The following is an 18,785-nucleotide window of genomic DNA, read 5'->3' as shown; positions in this document are numbered from 1 at the left end:
TAGACTTGCAACCTAACTTAAGCATCAATCAGCCTGTTGAATTTTTGTCAGCGGGTCGCGATTCCGATTCCGTAGTAGATTCATTCAAGTAAAAACCTTAATATATTATTAATAGAAACACATTTGAAGATAAAACCATTTATTACTTTCTTAAAATGTAAAATACTGTAGATATATTCAGATATAGAGGCGACTTAATTCCATTACAATTAATTACATCGAGTAAGTACATACGTTTACATTTGTAGTCCTAAGTACCTATATTAGGAATATAAAAATACATATATAATTAAAATGTATATTTTAATAACCATTTTAGACATAAATATATTCGTTGCTTTTTTTTCTTCAAAACTATTTTTCGGAAACTTAGGTGCTATCTTATGTATCTACGTCATCTAGGCTCATAAATGTCGGTCGAATGAGTCGGTGAGATCACTTCCTAGTAAGCTTTTCGTCGCTTAACGAGGCCGAAAAAAATCGCTATTCAAACTATGAATTAAACTTTAACTTATAATTCATTTCTGACACACTTTTAAGTTGATAAAATGAAAAGTCGGAAACTTACAAAACGCGTATTTTTTCAAAACAAGGAAAAGATGCGCGTGCAAAATTTGTTTTACCCTATTTATTGAAGGTCTAAAATGATGACACACGTATGCTGATAAACTCAGTGACAAATTATTAATAACTTAGCTAAGAATTATATTATTATATAAAACATATTGTAGCGATAATGGGGGAATTACAGATATTATTCATTAATATCTTCAACAATATTGATAAATACGGTAATTTTTATTTAAAACCGTTAAACTCGGAAATAAATAGATTGTTTCAAGCAGCAACTTAATTTTGAATTTTTTTGTATGTCTTTAAGGCGTCAATTTTTTTGTACGGTCTCTTGAACAAAACTAAAGTTAACCGATTTGAATATACATAGATTGCATTATTTTTGTTCGAATCAATGTTGCATATAAGGATGTCCTATTATATGAAATCTAGATGGCAAAAAAGCTCCTACCAACTTTTTTGGCCGTTGAAGGTAGACTAACCTACGGGCTAATTGATCAGTCGTTACCGTCGTGCGGGCCTCGGCATGTACTACGAAGGTAGTCTATTCTTACGTATAGATTCAAATACAAGTTACTCATGAGGTTAACATTTTGCACCACTTAACTCTGTTCATTTGTATCATATCTTATCCGAAGCCTATTTGTATGATGACGTCATAGAAAAAATCAACATACATGCTATGTGCCGCCACTCACATCAATTTTATCAGACTTTTCTTTTAATACGCGAAAAGATTTCAAGAATCTGTCATTTAAATTAATGTTGGGCAAAAGAAGAAAGTCTACCTACTTAATAATAATAATTGAACTAATTGTAAATTAAATAAATAAATGCAACATAAAACCGTAAAAGTATCCCAGGTTATGTCTGAAACTTCTATTTCTTTGCATTTGAACATGTATAACCACTATCAAGATGTTAAACTAATTTTAATCAGATAGTCATATAAACTAAAAAACCGATTTACGGCGACGACAGTAACTTACAATTGAACCGCTTGACGAAAAAAATTAACCATTTTTTTAATAGAATGAAGTATGAACTGGACTCTACACCGGGGAAACATTTAATAAAAGATTTAAATCTCTATTCATCCATTGACGTGTGGTGATTATTATATACTATACTACATTACTTTACATGGAAAGTAGATTAGAAAGAGATACATCTCATCTGGTTTAGGAAGTCTAAAAGTGCCTAATAAATAGCATTAAGCACATTTTAGTAAGTAGAATGGTATTTCTGCATGACTGAATTGAACCTATTTCCTGATAATTTTATTTTCTTCATTTAAATATATCTGATTTATGTATACATTGTAAATTTTTGTTGAGTACTTTTAATAAAGCTTCGAAAAATTTCAATTTCAAAAAAATTCAAATATCAAGCATTTGGGCACTAATATGATCACCAGGATCATATTGTAAAACTTAACTTTTAACTGCATTTTCTTTGTGACTGTTGGAATTTTGTTTAAAATGGTATTCCAGTAAGCACAGAAAGTCACCTTAATACTTGTTAGGAAAACTTTTTATTAACCAGGTAGTCCTGATACCTATGACTCCCTGGACCAACACCACTTAAGTGTTCAGACAATATATTTACTGTCTAGGTAGGTTCTGTTATCAATTGAATTAAGCACAGTTAATATTTTAAACAATAATCTCAAAACCATTTCACGAATAATAATAAATGAATTTTGTTTTATCTATCATATAATTATTGTTTAAGTACAAAATAGCAGCCTTATGTTCATAGTTGTAGATCCTTAACTTTTTTTAATCCATCAGGTGAAATAAAAAATCCAATGAGTATTGATTACAATGAAGGAAATTGACATGTTTATGGCACCTTAACTGATGGGTATAATACTGAAAGATATCTTTTAAATTGTACTTATTTAATTGTAGTTTATTTCCATAATTCTATAGTTTTATTATAGGACGGTTTCATTGCAAGACATCATGATCTTGAGCAGAATATGGAATGTTATATTGGGTCCCTTTAAATGCATTCAATAAAATGCTAAATACTTATGCTTATAACACACACTTAAGGAAATATTTTTCTAAATCTAAATTAAGTTGTGATATAAATGTATAAAACGAATGATAAATAATAATAAAAATTAAGTACATTTAAATGATTCTCATACCATATAATTATCGTCATTAAATTCATAAGCTAAATACTATCAGACGATTTTCCTATATATAATTGCGAGCACCTTAACACTTACACTTATAAGGCATTAAATCTAAGGCACTAAAACTTATATTTCGATAAAAATCACATAAAATAAGAAATAAATAACATCAATATTGTCATTTTATAAAGGAAATAAATTATTCCAAATTAACCCGAATAAATCTCTTTCAAAAACAAAATAAAAATTACTAGTTTATGGGACAGTATTACTACTTTCTTGCTGTAAATTAAAGCTGTGTTGTAATAACTGATTTACGATGGATGATAGTAATCTCCTTCTCACCAATACCTGAAGGAGAACTCGGCTCAGAACTTACCAACCATGGAGAAAGTGCCGACATTGTATGCAACTTTGGAGTTATTTCCTCTTTCTTTTCCGTTTGCTTTGTAGGTAAAATTTTATTAGCTACTTGTTGATTCGGTTCCACAACCACAATTGACACATATGCAGAGCCGGTCTGATTGGTGACAGCTGGTTCAGCCAATACTTTTGGTGAGTTAGGTCCGGATATATTTCCATTTGTTGTTTCAGAACTTATCTTAGTATCAAGATCTGAGAGTTTTAAGCCATTGTTTCCTTTTAAAATCCTTGAACTGAAAAAAAAGAATTTATTTATTCATAAATTTGTTTAATGTAATTTGTACTTTAAAATAATAACTTGTGTGTAAAATTATTTGTTGTGTGTTTAATGTTTATAATTTCGTACATACATCTTACTCTGCTCATTTATCGATGTAAAACTATCTTTTGGTTCTGCCACATGATCAGAAACTGAAGATAGTTTTGTATCATTTTGGGTGTCTAATAGATCAGGTTCCACATTCGATTTTTGTGACTTGGCACTACTCTTCCTTGACAGTGCATCAACATCTGAAGCTGGAGAAATGGTAGCAGTTTCTGCAGAGTTATTGTGTGTTTCATCATTAGTTTCTGACGGATTTACTTCAGATTTCGTACTGTTTTGTTTCTCACGTTCTCTTAAAACATGGCTTTGTCTACGTGCAAACCTCTGGCTTGGCCTTCTCTCAAACTGTACAGTACGGCGGGCACGGTTCTGTTGTGTGGTCTGATATTCAGTCTTACCAGAATACTGAAATCTCGAACCCATTCTGAAGAAATTTTGACGAGCTGATGGTCCTTTAACTGGTGCTCTTAGGCGGAAAAATGTGTGATATTCAACAGCACATTTCCAAAGATGTTTACAAGCTTTTTCATTATGTAATCGAAAAACAAAGGTATGTTCTTGTTCGTGTCCCTGATCATCATCTTCTACAACTATCAGAGTTAATTTCTTCTTCTTGAAGTCTAGCTTTGTTATCTTGGGCCAAAAGAAGAGCCCAATTGTCTGTTGTGCTTCAAATACAAGAATGCCAGTAGGAGTTAAGCCAAGACGATACTCACACCCATCCTTTCCAAGAACAATGTGCATATCAACACCATACATTTCAAGCCATTTTGCTTTGTTCAAATAATTGACTTCAGCTTGAGCTGGAGTGAGACCTTTGTACTTTTTGAATTCCTCTAATATTTCAATTTCCATTTCTTCACTTTGATTGGGTACAAATCTAAATTCTGACACTGTTGCTGGTGTGTGTACAGTGTCATCATAATCCCCCAGTTCAGATTGCAAAGATAAAGCAGCTAATTCCACAGCAGTAGTATTAGGACATTGTAACCTACTCTCTAGTAAATCTTTTTTGAGTTGTAAAAAGAATTGATATCGAGTCAACTCTTCCCGAAGATTATTAGGCTCAGAAGAATAAAATTTAACTCTAAGTCTGAGTGTATAAGGAGGGCCAATCTTTATCTGTTTCTTTATGGTTTTAGTAGGATCAAGCCAATGTTTCACATTATTTGTATCAGTGAATTGTAATCCAAAATAATCTTTCTCTATTAAATCTAAAGAATAAAAAACTTGTTCATAGAGTTCAGCGGCACTAGCTTTTTTGGACAAATTTATAGTTAAATCAGTATCATCCAATAACAGGACTTTACATTGTATTAGATTCTTATTGTTAGTATTTTTTTGCCCCTGTTTGTTTCTACTTTTGCTTGAAGAACGCCCTCTTGTTAAAAACTTTAGCATTTTGCTAATTATATCCTAAAATAAAAAAAATATATAGTTTATTAATAATTTTTACTTTAAATAATAATTGCATTAAGAACCATAATAGCCTAATTTTATTTATTAGAAAAAGACTATTAAATTAGAAAAAGAATAAAAATAGACATAAAAGAGCTTAGTGTCGTCAAACAAATTCAAATTCGGTTCGATTTTCAAAAAATATTATAACTTAAACAAATGATGTTATCACTACTGCATTGATCCACCCATTTATTTTATACTACATAAAAGTGGTGATGTATAAATTTAATTAATAGATTCGTTTTAATCAAGGGCATTCAATCGAAAAGCATAAGTTATTATTGTAACTATGTTGTATCCATAAAACATTCCGAACTTCAACGTCTACGAAAGTAAATGCCATGCCCACGATCATTTTGACATCATTCGGATCTGTGATTTAATAATAATGAGCGACTATTTTAAAAATATTTCGCAAAGAACTATTTAGCAAGTGCTTACCTGAAAATTACTAAAACAATATTTTTAGTTCTCTGGGACGGACTAATATTACCTACTGAATAAACATCGCAATAGCATTCAATCTGCAAAACTGGCGTTTACAAAATTATATGTACATAGTTAATTAAGTGTATAATCTATGGTACATAGATTATCACTCACTATGCTGTGCTAGGGGGAAGCTGGCTCACTGAATTTAGCCTCCCTTTTTTTGATTTTCGGATTATTTTTTTTTTAATTATTTGTTCGTAGTTTGTTCGTTAATGATCGAATGTAAAAATTGTTTGTTCGTCTTTTTTTTAATAATAATAATAATAATATTAATAATGGCGCACGATGTGACCGACATGTGGAGGGTGGTATCTACAGAAATAATCCCGGTAGTTGTGTCGGTGAATGGTTTGGTCCCTAAAAGCCTCTCAAAACATCTCGAGAGGCTTGGTCTCAACAAAAAGTCGGTGGTGGCCCAAATGCAAAAAGCAGTCTTGCTCGACAATGCCCGTATAGTTCGCCGGTTTCTCTTCCAATAGTCCCTAACGCTCCGGCCGATTGTTGCCCACCTCGCCGGATTGTGTCCTGCCGTCTTCCCAGGCGTGGCAGTGTTTAATACACTTAATAATAATAATAATAATATCTGAAATATAAATTATTAGAAAGCACACTGAAACCATATTACCAATACGCCCCAAAACCTGTGCTGGAGGGCGCCACGCACAAGATATACTTCGACAGAGCCATACTAACTGACAAAACTATACACAATAATAGGCCAGATATAACTCTAATTGATAAAATAAATAAAGTAGTGCATTTAATAGACATAGCAGTTCCTAACACCAATAATATACAGAAATCAATAGCTGAAAAAGTAAATAAATATACAGAATTAAAGGAAGAAATTTTAAGAATCTGGAAAATGAACAAAGTCTACATTGTACCACTGGTGCTATCCAGTACAGGCGTTATACCTAAACACCTACTCCAATCTTTAAAAATATTAGACATAGCAGAGAACACGTACATGACCATGCAAAAAGCCGCAATATTAAACACAATATGCCGTATAGTCCGTCAATTCTTGCAGGAAGACCTAAATATTCTGCAAGTAGAAAATGAAGCTCACTTGGCTTAGGCCCGTGATCTTCATTATACCGAAATATCTTAAGTATTTCGAGAAACACAATACAAAATAATAATAATAATAATAATAATAATAATAAAGCCTTTATTCAGTCAAATACATTTTTTTTACATATACAATTATTATTTCATTTTATTAGTTTTTTTTTACTATGTTTTAAGTAAGTATGTAGTGGTATTAATATTAATTAAATTTTTATGGTTTTTTTTTCTTTTTGACCTAAATTATTATTAGTTTTTGTCTGTTTGTCTATTATAGACATAGGCCTCCTCCAGCTGCGTCCATAAGCTTCTATTTTCAGCTGTTCTGGTCCATGTGCTTCCCGCAACTGCCTTAATGTCGTCCACCCATCTCCTAAATGGTTTACCTCGGTTTCTTTTTCTGTCTCTCGGATACCTGTTCTCTTATAGTATGCCCCGTCCACTTCCATTTAAGTTTCCTTATTGTAACTGAGACATCCTCTGTTTGAGTTTGTTTTTTAATTGTTGATGTTCTTATTTTGTCTGATAATCTTTTCCCCGTCATGCTTCTCTCTATAGCATTTTGACAAACTTCTAATCTTCGAGCATGTGCCTTTGTTAGGGCCCATGTTTGACATCCGTATGTAAGGACAGGGAGGATGCAGGTGTTAAAGAGTTTCCCTTTAATGGTCATGCTTGTTTCATTGTTTTTCATCACTTCTTTTAGATTCCATATTCGTCTATCTATTTCTTTTGAAGTGAGGTCTGACGGCGATATTATTTGGCCTAGGTAAACGTATTCATCAACATATTCAATAGTGTTGCTGTTCATAGTTATGGGGTATTTTATATCGTTAGTTATAGCTTTAGTCTTCTGAGTGTTCATAATCAGCCCTACCTTCCGACTTTTCTCATTTAGTTCTCCAAGCATTGCTTGAAGTTCATTTTTTGTTGGTGAAAAGATTATCAAGTTATCTGCAAATCATGGGTTAAGTTGTCTCCATCTATTGATAGCCCTCTTGTTTCCTAGTTTAGTTGACGAAAAACGTTCTCCAGAACCGCTGCAACTTCGGTGACAAAGGATCTCCTTGGCGGACTCCTCTTTGAATTTTTGTTTCTTCACCTTCTCTTTCTGTTTTTATTTTAGCTGTGCTACTGTTGTATACATTGCAAAATAAAATCCTGTTTAGAGAGTATATATATACTAAGTTCATTCTTCCATATTAAATGAATTTCTACTACATGTCCTTGCAATGTATTTCTTGCACTTATAAATAATTATCATTTCAGCAAAAACAGATTTTGTGTGCATACATTTCCATTTTTTGAACTACGCAATGAATTTATGAATTATTAATTTTATTTCAAAATACAAGTATCATTACTATCTCCTATTGCATGGTAATGAATAGTATCATTTTAACACGAAAGTTGTACTCCTAAAATATTCTTAGACTAATTAGAAATCACTGAAATTTCTATAAGCTTGTTAACATTTAATATCATTAAAAATAACTGAATTTATTAAAACCACGGTAATCGTACTTTAACGACTAATTGGCCGTCTTCACTGACATTTTTTTGTTGAAGCTTTCAATATTTTTTTCTATCCTTTATCTACATAAAAAATAACTAGACAGTATAAATGTTAAGATTTTATATGGAAGAATAAGCAGACTCTTTTTATTATCATCAATTATATTTTATTCACACGAAACAATCTTCTTAAGTAGAGAATGTAACTATGGTAACGAGTCAACATTAATAGTGTGGCGACACGCAGCTAGTGCTATATCTCAACAATAAACGCACTTGATAACAAAACGCTAGTAAATACGGCCATTGCCAGCAATGCCAGCTGACTGACAAAACCGATGCATGTGCAAGGAAGGCGTGAGGTGATGGTTTGCTTAATAAATATAAAATAATTAATAATTGGGAATTTAATTGTTTTTATGATCGAACTATCACCAATAGTTGTCGAAAAAGCGATAATTGATCAAAGTTAATTAATTTGAGCGATAAAAATAAACATATCTAGTAAAGGGGTCCAACTTAAGGGTGATCATTTGTTTAATTAATTATAAATAAAGAAAAGACGCACAAACAAAGTATTTTCACAATTCTTTTTTCGCGCACAATAAATAAATGACTACATGAGCTAACTAAAATTATTGCCGCAGTCGCGATCCCCTCGATGTCCATCATCGATACGTAGACGTCTTAACATACCAGTAGAGTCAGTAAATGAACGTTCACGATTGTGTGGAGTTGCCCGATCATGACGGCGATGATGGACGATCATTTGTTGGCCCATCATGGCCGATGGTGAAGAGGAGCTATTATTACTAGACTTGCGCAAAACATCACTTCTCAATGTAATGTGATATGACATCACTTTTACAGACAGGTGATATTACTCGAAAACATTACACATCACTCTTAACATTACTCGGTGCGTTCAATAGATACTGTGACGACGAATACATTGTATCTATACACCCGAATCATTACTTAAGTGATGTGTTCATACACATCACTTAGGTAATGTTTCGGATGTGTCATTACAGTAGTGTATTACAATACAAAGTATGAACTTTGTATTGTAATACACTGTTAAATTACTTGACAGAGATTGACTTACTTAATAATATAATAATTTTATTTTTTACTTAATATAATTTATTGCGGGATGAACGGATTTCATATGGCGACTTAGACTGCAAATTGAGCTCGACAATAATGTTAATATACGAGAGCAGTAGATGCATTGTTTCGGTGCGGTCTCCTCAAAGTGCATCCAAAGAGGACTGTACTTTCATTTAGACGCCGTTCTTTCTTTCACTTATTAAACACGCATTAAAACAAATAATAAAACTATTTTCAAACAAGTGCTTAAGTAATTCAAACACAAAAATTAATATGAAATATTACTAAACAATTACGAGCGACTAGCGATTTTACAAAAGCTGCGAATTAAAAATTAAGTAACTACTTGCGGGGAACTACTGGCTGGCCGCATGAAAAATATAAACACAAATACCTATATTAAAATTCAGACGTACCATAGGTATAAAAATATACCTAGCGGCCAGGGCATACGGTTCAAAATCACTAGGAATAATTCCGTGTCGCTTGCTCATTTATTTTGGTCGATCGGTCTGTCTCGCTCGCTCGGTTCCGTTCGTGTAATATGCAACATTACACGACAAAGAAAGAAACATGTTGGGTGATAGTGTGATGTTTGTTTCCTTCGCGTAATGTGTGATGTTGCATTACATCGTAGAGTAATATTACCGGAGTAATATCACTCGCATTACTTACACATGTCTAATTATTACACTATCGTGAGTTTCTCTAATCGCCCATCTTTCTCAAATATATTAAGTGTATAATCTATGCCCATCTTGGCCGATTGAGAAGAGGAGCCATCAAGTGTATAATCTATGGATTAGTGATCTGTGGTGTGACGTGACTACGTTACGATTTCTTTCTATTTGTATCCAGCAAAACAAGTGGAGCATTCGATTAAACCTACCTATCAATTATCACTTCATACGATAAATTGCAAAATAGCAATTGTTGTATAAAATATATGTTTCGACGTAAGTAGAAACAAATTAAACTTTCATATTCTTGATTTTTTATAACCACCAACAACAAACCTCATTTCACGTTTCTCTGATTAACATTTAATTTTAATATTAACCTCAATGTTTGCATTCAAAAATATTTAAAATAATGGCAGCATTGAAAACAGTATTTTCTACGTATTTCAAGATTAGGTTCCAATGTAGAGTAAAGTACAGGTTTTTTTTCTGTGAAGGTATATACCACTTCGTTGGTAGAAGATGTAGCTTTATACTTAGTTCGCTAACTGCTCTGAATTTATATTCCAATTCCATTAAATCATAATTCAATAATTCAATAAAAACTTTTATTTAACTTCGGAATCCATTAAAATTCATTTGTGTATAACTTCTTTTTATATTGCCTTGTCAGCTTTGTAATTCCAATTTAAATTAAAGTAATATTTTTTTATTGGCTCTGAAGGCATATAAGTATACGGTACACATGATAATGAGTGGTTACGGTCACTTATGGATATCAGCAATGTCACAGTAGTAGCCATGCCTCTACCTAGAACTGAATATGCCCTATAAATCCCATTTCAAGGAGTTATTATATCCCTCAGAAAAAACTATAGAGGGAACATTATTTCAAGCCAAATGGTGCATATAGCAAAGAATATATCTAGAAATGCACTGATTTTGGGTAGTAAGGTCGAACTCTGCACCAATAGCAGGAGGTGTGATAGTAAAAGAAATCTGCAATTCCAAGGAGTATTGTTACAACCTTTTGAGAGGATTGGGAATCTTAAGGTTGATATTTCTGGAACTGTTCAGTAGTAGAGCGATATGAAAGGGCTAAGGCTTTTAAAATATTAAGAGTCTCTAACAGTAAAGTTGTTCATCCCTAGACAAACACTTATGCTTTACGAAGCCCATCAGTCCTTATGTTGAGTGCTATAATGGGCCTAGCCTCTAATACTAGCTACTTCCATTTGTCTCCAAATGGATATGGGCTGTTTGGATTGCCGACCATCGCATTCTCACAGATCATTTGGAAACTAAGGTTCTACAGCAGGATTCCAGTTCTCGTTGATTTCTTTACTGTATGTTCCATAGGAAATGCTCTAAGGTATTTTTTGAGATAACCCAGCCATAGGAGCGTAATTTATCTTCACTTTCTGGAACCACTAAAATAATTTACAGTACTTTTTTGGCCATCATTTTAGCAACATACCATTTAAATTTACAATGAATTCTAATGTCTATAGTTTTACCAAGCACAATGACATGTATGTCTTTGAAGAAGGTTTGAAAAGACTTTTCAGAAGTAGAAAACAGCTTGATTGTGCTTCTGAAATTGCTAATGTGTTTGAGTGATGGTGTTTACTTATCATCAAGTGGGCTGTATGCTTGGTTTCCTATAGTCAATAAAAAAAAGGTTTGTCGTGTCTGTCGTAAGAACAACTTTAAAATTTTCACAGATGCCTGTTGCTGAAGAATTTCAGGCTTCCTGGGCTGATGAGGTCGAGATTGACCAAGGTGTACTTCCACCACCTTCTGAAGTGGTTGAAAATGGACTAAAAATTGTTACGGAATATAAATACGACAATGATAACAAGAAAGTGAAAATTGTCAGGACATACAAAATTGAAAAACGTGTTGTTTCAAAGGTATACATTTATTAGTGTATGTCAAGCTACTCAGCTATTACTGCTAGTGTTCCACAACTTTTCTAAATTAATGGTAGTTGTTATAAAATAAATCAGCTTTAATGATATTAGGCCCTAGATATACTTCACATACAAAAATATTTAAAATGTTACACTTGTACTGTCAATTGTTTTCACAAATATGTGACTGGATCATTTTGGTGAAATATTTTTAATCCCTTATCTATTTAATTATTGTTTATGTAACACTACAAAAAATTTGTGACCACTTCTTAAATTGTGATGTCTCTGCGCCAATAAACATTTAAGCTTGAGTGGGCCTGGCCAGGTAGTCTACATGTCACAAAAAAAACTTACTATTATAGAGTATTGCCAAACGTAAAACTTGGAGCAAATTTGGAGATTCAGCCAGCGACAAGCCTGGACCTAACCCTGCTACTACCAATGTAGCTGAAGATGTCTTCATGCAGTTCATCACCAGTAAGGAAGAGAGTCAACGCCCAGATGATGGGGAGCTTGATGGTCTTAAGGTAATTTTCTAGTATTTTAAGTTTCAAAGTCCAATAACAGGTATTGAAGATTATTTATTTAAGTTACACTATTGCATGAGTTTCAGACATTTTTCACTTAATAAGACATTAAACTTTCTTTTTCATAATTATGCTATGTGCAGATTATTATTATCTACATACAAACATATCTGTAAATATTTCATTCATTCCCAATTGGGAAATCAAAACAGTGTCTGTTAAAATTAAGTGCAGGTTAAAATGAATTCTTTAAGAAACTTATAAATTGTCACTTTATTTATAAGCTCTGATTATTACTACATATGAAACACACCTAATTGGTAAAATTCACAGTATCTTTGATTGGTGTAATTGAGCACGGACTGTTCCTGAAGGAACAAAGATTTCACATATTAATGAAATGCTAATCACTAACGCCATTAATGATGCATCTAATATAGAAAAATCTGCCCATATTTAAATATGTAAAATTGCAGAAAAAATGCATAAATATAAAATGTTCAAAATTCAAATCTTTGTTTTCAGCCACCATCCAGCAATGTTATCTTTAAGTGTCGTACATGTCAAGGAGACCATTTGACATTGTATTGTCCATTCAAGCACACTCAAATTGCACAAGCTAAAGCTGCTGAAGCTGCCAAAGCTGCTGGTAAGTCTAGTAATAGTAATTATATTTGTAGTACATTCATCAAATGAATATAATATTTGATAGAACAGGATCTGTCTTTTCTTCAAGAATATAAGTAGAAAAAGACCTATACTAAAATTTAAATTTCCGATGATTCTAATGAGTATTTCTGTGGATTTTTTTAAAAGATTGATTGTTTAACTGAGTTAAAATAATAATGTTTCAGAGGCAAAAGTTGCTGCTAGCAACAAGTACATTCCGCCCTCATCTGCGGGACGCATACCTGGTCGTGATCAGCCCCCTGTGCGTCGTGAAGACGTAACTGCCATCCGTATATCAAACCTTAGCAATTTTGCAGTTGAAGCTGATATTGATGACCTTGTCAAAGGTTTTGGCCCTGTGCATAAACTATACCTTGCGAAGGAAAAAGTAAGATAATATGAAAACCTATTTTACTTTAACTAGTCGCTGCAACCAACCACAGTTCATATGATGATATGAGCCGTGGTTGACCTCTTTCATATCATGTACCAACTCAAATCATGTAAAAAATCAGCCAATAACCTAGGACCGGTAATAAATAACCTTAGCATACTGCAAATTTATCACCCCTCACAATCAATGGGGCCTGTTTTTAAGGCAAAGAAATATAAAAGTATTTTCAAAGTTTACACATTTTTCTTCTTATTTCTCACATTTTGCATTCTTATATTATATGGGATGTTTTGGATATTATAGTTGTCATGGTTACGAAGTATTCGACACGTCAGTAACATTTAAATAAAAAAAATATAGCTACCCAAAATCGAATTGTAGCAATAGTTTGAACCTCTTCAGGGAATTAAAAATACAAACACATTAATTTAAAATTATTCTTTATAGTGATTTGGTTACTTGATATTGAAAACGATTCTCCTTGAATTGTAAAAAACGTAAAAAATAGTGAATATACATTAAAAAAATGAGTGGCCATTCCACTAAATAAAATAAAACAAATGTACGCATATGTGCCATAATCCGTAGAGGTTAAGTTTTAGTTTAAGGTGTAAGGGTTATGTATGATTCCAACATACCCTGTACACAAATAAGCACTTAAACAATAAAAAGGATTCAGTAAATAATTTAATATTATATAATATTAATATATATTTTGACTGGAAACATCTAGTGAGTCTGTACGGGTAGGTACCACCATCCTGCCTATTTCTGCCGTGAAGCAGTAATGCATTTCGTTTCAAAGAGCCCCACCCGATGTTCTAAAAAAACTGAGTTTTAGAACTCATATCTCAAGGTAAGTAGCGGCATTTACGTTGTAGATGTCTATGGGCTCCAGTAACCACTTAACACCAAATGAGCCATGAGCTCGTCCACCCACCTAATCAAATAAATAAATAAATATGGTTGAGGATTTAAGTTTACAAGTCGATTTGGGTTATTAGAAACATCCAGTAAAAATGGTAGGCTTCCTGTCCAGGTAAATTGATGCCTGACAGCATCACCACCCGACAACGACATTGTATGTCGACATAATACTTTATTTAATGACAGCTTCACCAACAACTTAATTTACATTAGTAATTATTATGCTAGTGGAACTTGTCATAAATTTATAAAATAAAATACTTAACCACTATAAAATTCATTTCAGAGTACTGGACATTGCAAAGGATTTGCTTATGTGCACTTCAAGTTCAGGGCAGATGCTGCGAAAGCAATTCAATCACTCAATGGTCATGGTTATGATCATCTGATTTTGAACGTGGAATGGTCTAAGCCTCCACAAAACAATTAAAAAGTTCCATTTGTACACAAACTTGAATAAATACATTTATATTAAAAATATTATGTAGTTTCTTTTGACTTCAATGATAGTTTATTTAGGGTCCCTATAACAATATATAAAAAGAAAGCCTTAGAAATCATAACATGATTAAATGTAATTATTTTAACTATTTTAAAATTGTTGTCTTTCTCATTTTATCTCTGATATAACTTGATTCAAGTATACCAGATGGTGTTCTCATTTATTTCATTATTAGGCCACTGACACATTTATTCTGATAAATTTGTACTTCATTCAATATTGGCTCAATTTGTGCTATCACTCAGTAAGTGTAATGGGGATTAAGTATTAGAACTTCATGTCATGTCCAGATAATAGATTTATGGCATTGATTGAGTTTTCTCAGAAAACAAAATGCATTTTTTTACCAAAACCTTTTGCTAGCTTTCAAAGAAAAATTATATAGCTCACTAAAATAAATAGTGTTTATTGGGCACCATGGGCGGTTACATATAATGCAGTCCATGGTGGCGTTATGATCTCGAAGAGTGCCTATGCTGAAAAACCATTTAGTTTTCATATGATTTCATCTATACTAATATTATAAAGAGGAAAGATTTGTTTGTTTGTTTGTTTCGAATAGGCTCCGAAACTACTGGACCGATGTGAAAAATTCTTTTTCCATTAGAAGCCGATTGTCCCTGATGAACATAGGCTACTTTTTTTTTTTTTTTTTGGTTTCATGTGTGTTTTAATGTTTCCGAAGCAAAGCGAGGGCGGGTCGCTAGTACATTATAAAGTGACATTCAACTGAAATATTTTCTTATAATATAATTTTAAGTATATAGGCAATAAAAAAGAAGCTATTTCCTTATTTAAATATTACATACTGATAATTTTATTATGCAATAAATTAACACAATTTTCAATTAAAATAATTTATTTAAAGCGATCAGTGCTGGAATAAACTTATCTAAATTTTATACATATTTAGCAAGACTTACAGGGTCAAAACAATTTTAGGAGTTTTACTGCAAATGTGCTAAAATTACAAATATTAAAATGACTCAAAACATTTCATGGTCTGCCATGAACATTTAAATATCAATATCGTATCTTTCATCATCACTATTCGGGGTATAGGTTTCTTCAGGTAAATGTAATTCTCCACAAAACATAAGTTCAATGTAATGGAAATAATCTAAAGCTATATTTGTAAGCATAGCTCCAGTCGTTACACCAATTATTGTGCCAATGACTGGCCTTTGTCCTACTGAACTCCTTAGGATGGCCCATAAAAATATAGAACCTAAAGGCCAGAGACAACCACCTAAAAACGCCCAAGAAAATCGACGTGCAGGAACAGCTGCAGCCATGTGTGGTCTCGCCCAAAGCCATAAACCTGCCCCAGTTCCAGCACTAAGAAACAAGACATCCGTGATGTCTCTTTGCGGGAAGAGCCTGAAATAGAACAAGGACTAAGTTTGGATTGTGTGAAAATGACTAATCAACCAATGATTAGTTAATGTTTCATATGCTACATACCTGACCATTAAATGAGGGTTCATCACACTAACTGATAGGGTTGTGTAACTAGCAAGCCCTTGCATTGGTATGTAATAATAAAGTACATTGTCCCTTGTGAAAGGTGGTAGTTTTATATTATTAACAGATTTATTTAAAAAATCTATACTTTTTGGTACTGCTGCTGGTAGATTTAATAGATGTTGTCGACAATTTCGGTAGACCTTTTCCAAAATATCCATATTGTAATTTATTGGCTATTTATAGAAAAAGTAACTGTACTTTTGGCCTAGCACTGAACGAATGTTGTTAAGGTTAGGTCATAACGAATAATTTGGCAAGAGCTTTTCTTGTTATATTTATACTTTAATTTAATTCACTCACTACACTTACAATAAAGTCAAAACAGAACATAGGTAGGTAATAGGTAACATGACAAGAAAAGTCTTGGAACTCTAAACCAAAAATCCTAAACTAACATGACAATTGACATGTTGACTTGACAAATGAAAAGTTGATCATGGAAATCATATGATTGTGCCTAGATAGCTTGAGAATTCAGTTGTAGTAAAATTAAAATGATGCAGGTAACCTAGTGTATTTTAATATTTCTCATAACTAATAGAAAAACCGTAGTCCGTAGGTATGCACGTTACGTATTGCATATATAACATACATTACATTATTTCACCGAGAAATCATCATTCAACGGAATAGTTTGCATGTTAATAAATAAGAGAGATATTTAAAGCGTTTTGCTATTAAAGGTACCTAAATGTGTAACCACTAAGTTGTACACCATTTACATGCCAGTCAACCAGTTAAATAAAAATATTGTGTGATAATATGTCTGTATACGAGGGCGGCACTGAAAATTTCGGGAATTAACGAAGTGACACAACATTACTATATAAAAATGTATTTATTGATTTTCGAAGTATTCTCCGCGAAATTTGACACATTTTTCCATACGATGGAACCAATCATTGAAGCAACCATTCCATTCGGAAGTTGGGGTCTCCAAAATGGCCGTGTTGTAGGCGTCCACAGCTTCTTCAGGTGATGAAAATCTCTGTCCACGCAATTTATTCTTTATTTTAGGGAAAGTATAGAAATCATTAGGGCTTAGGTCGGGGCTGTACGACGGATGGTCTAATAATTCTAATTTTTCTTGCTCTAAAAACTCTTTTGTTCTGTGCGCGGTGTGAGAACTCGCATTGTCGTGATGGAGGATGATGCGGCGGTTGCAGTTCTCTTTACGGAGTTCAGAAACGACCTGTGGCAAACAAATGCTAGCATACCATTCTGCATTAACCGTTCTTTGTCCCTCAAGAGGAATAGTCGTAACATGGCCGGTTTTGGAGACAAACGTGGCCACCATTTTTTTTGCAACACTCCGTGAACGAACAATTTTTGTTGGCTTTAACTCATTTTCGAACACCCAAACTCGTGACTGGTTTTTTGTTTCGGGTTCGTACGCGTATATCCAGGATTCGTCACCTGATACAATGTTGTATACAGCATTTGAGGATCCTGCGTGGAATCTTTCGAGAGTTCTGACGCACCAAGTAACGCGAGCCGCTTTTTGCTCTTCACAGAGCGAATGCGGTATCCATCGGGACAACAACTTTTTTACACCTAATTGTTCATGCAAGATTATTTGTATTTGACTCATGCCAATGTCTAAAGTTGCCTGAATTTCGCGGTATGTCACATGTCGATCTTCCTCAATCAGCTTACGCACAGCATCAACGTTTTCTTGGATGACTGCAGTTTTTGGACGACCTTGACGGGGATCATCACTGAGCTTGACACGTCCACGTTGAAACTCAGCAAACCCGCTGGTTTGCTGGCGTGTATATAAATTAAAATAAATTGTGGTTTTGGATGGGGCTTCATCACCAAATGCAGAAATCATCCGGTCAACACACTATTTTTGTGTTAAACCACTTCGAAATTCATAATAAATCATCGCTCTTGAATTTTTTCGAGTCAATTCCATTTTTTCAACGACTAAACAAGTTTGAAAAAACCTCGCGACAAGACCGAGAATCTTTTTTTAAATAAATAAATGGTATTCGATTTTTAAAACCAAGGAGTTTTGAATTAAAAATATTTTAATATGACAGGAACAGTGGAAATATTCCATTCCCGATACCGGTAAAATGGGGCGATTAGGGATTGAGAGGCGAATCGGGAAAAAACCGGGAAAATCTTTCGACGCTCAATATATGTTTTATATTCGTTGCAAGATCTTCCATTTTTTGTAGTTTAATAGTAGAATGTTGAAAGTTCACAAAACAACTCTGAATATGCATGATAATAGCTGCTAACTTATAAAAAATCGCGTTTCAAATTAACTTCCTGTGGTGGTAATTATTTTAGTGCTAGAAACTTTGCTCTCTATTTGCTATTTGATATTAATAGAAGACGACTATGATTTATAAACGTTATTTAGTGTTTGAACTAGCATATATATTAAAGGTAAGTCTCAGTTGTTATTGGTTTTAATGTATTTGATTAAATAAAAATACATGTAAAAATCTGTTGTTTTTGAGGATATTGGGGACGTCTTAGGTATAAATAACAACGAAAAAGGGGTCAA

General features: G+C 33.0%; 3 protein-coding genes across 3 annotated transcripts; 1 reads left to right on the top strand and 2 right to left on the bottom strand.

Moving 5' to 3' along the window:
• Window positions 1–122: 122 nt before the first annotated feature.
• Window positions 123–5,501, bottom strand: LOC114244780 (band 4.1-like protein 5). The gene is made up of 3 exons (XM_028176681.2): window positions 5,373–5,501; window positions 3,496–4,886; window positions 123–3,378 (listed from the first exon to the last, which is right to left on the bottom strand). Exons 2-3 carry the CDS (start codon window positions 4,869–4,871, stop codon window positions 3,012–3,014), a joined length of 1,743 nt encoding a protein of 580 aa, XP_028032482.1. The 5' UTR covers window positions 4,872–4,886; window positions 5,373–5,501; the 3' UTR covers window positions 123–3,011.
• Window positions 5,502–9,728: 4,227 nt separating this feature from the next.
• On the top strand, window positions 9,729–14,715 carry eIF3g1 (eukaryotic translation initiation factor 3 subunit g1). The gene is made up of 6 exons (XM_028176715.2): window positions 9,729–10,078; window positions 11,527–11,715; window positions 12,081–12,245; window positions 12,771–12,894; window positions 13,100–13,302; window positions 14,522–14,715. The coding sequence occupies exons 2-6, from the start codon at window positions 11,527–11,529 to the stop codon at window positions 14,663–14,665; spliced, it is 825 nt and encodes a 274-aa protein (XP_028032516.1). The 5' UTR covers window positions 9,729–10,078; the 3' UTR covers window positions 14,666–14,715.
• An 863-nt stretch (window positions 14,716–15,578) lies between these two features.
• On the bottom strand, window positions 15,579–16,749 carry LOC114244767 (uncharacterized). Its single transcript, XM_028176666.2, has 2 exons — window positions 16,202–16,749; window positions 15,579–16,117 (listed from the first exon to the last, which is right to left on the bottom strand). The coding sequence occupies exons 1-2, from the start codon at window positions 16,420–16,422 to the stop codon at window positions 15,754–15,756; spliced, it is 585 nt and encodes a 194-aa protein (XP_028032467.1). The 5' UTR covers window positions 16,423–16,749; the 3' UTR covers window positions 15,579–15,753.
• Between the last annotated feature and the right edge of the window lie 2,036 nt (window positions 16,750–18,785).

This window comes from Bombyx mandarina, chromosome 22 (genome assembly GCF_030267445.1).
Source record: "Bombyx mandarina strain Sakado chromosome 22, ASM3026744v2".
Classification (NCBI taxonomy): Eukaryota; Metazoa; Arthropoda; class Insecta; order Lepidoptera; family Bombycidae; genus Bombyx; species Bombyx mandarina.
This window is presented reverse-complemented; position numbering and strand designations above follow the sequence as displayed.

Coding starts and splice junctions, on each gene's coding strand:
- LOC114244780 (XM_028176681.2), bottom strand. CDS start 4,871: ATGCTAAAGTTTTTAACAAGAGGGCGTTCTTCAAGCAAAAGTAGAAAC. Junction 3,379..3,495: donor ATAAATGAGCAGAGTAAGAT/GTATGTACGAAA, acceptor CTTTTTTTTCAG/TTCAAGGATTTTAAAAGGAA.
- eIF3g1 (XM_028176715.2), top strand. CDS start 11,527: ATGCCTGTTGCTGAAGAATTTCAGGCTTCCTGGGCTGATGAGGTCGAG. Junction 12,246..12,770: donor GGGAGCTTGATGGTCTTAAG/GTAATTTTCTAG, acceptor CTTTGTTTTCAG/CCACCATCCAGCAATGTTAT. Junction 12,895..13,099: donor TGAAGCTGCCAAAGCTGCTG/GTAAGTCTAGTA, acceptor ATAATGTTTCAG/AGGCAAAAGTTGCTGCTAGC.
- LOC114244767 (XM_028176666.2), bottom strand. CDS start 16,422: ATGGATATTTTGGAAAAGGTCTACCGAAATTGTCGACAACATCTATTA. Junction 16,118..16,201: donor AACCCTCATTTAATGGTCAG/GTATGTAGCATA, acceptor GTTCTATTTCAG/GCTCTTCCCGCAAAGAGACA.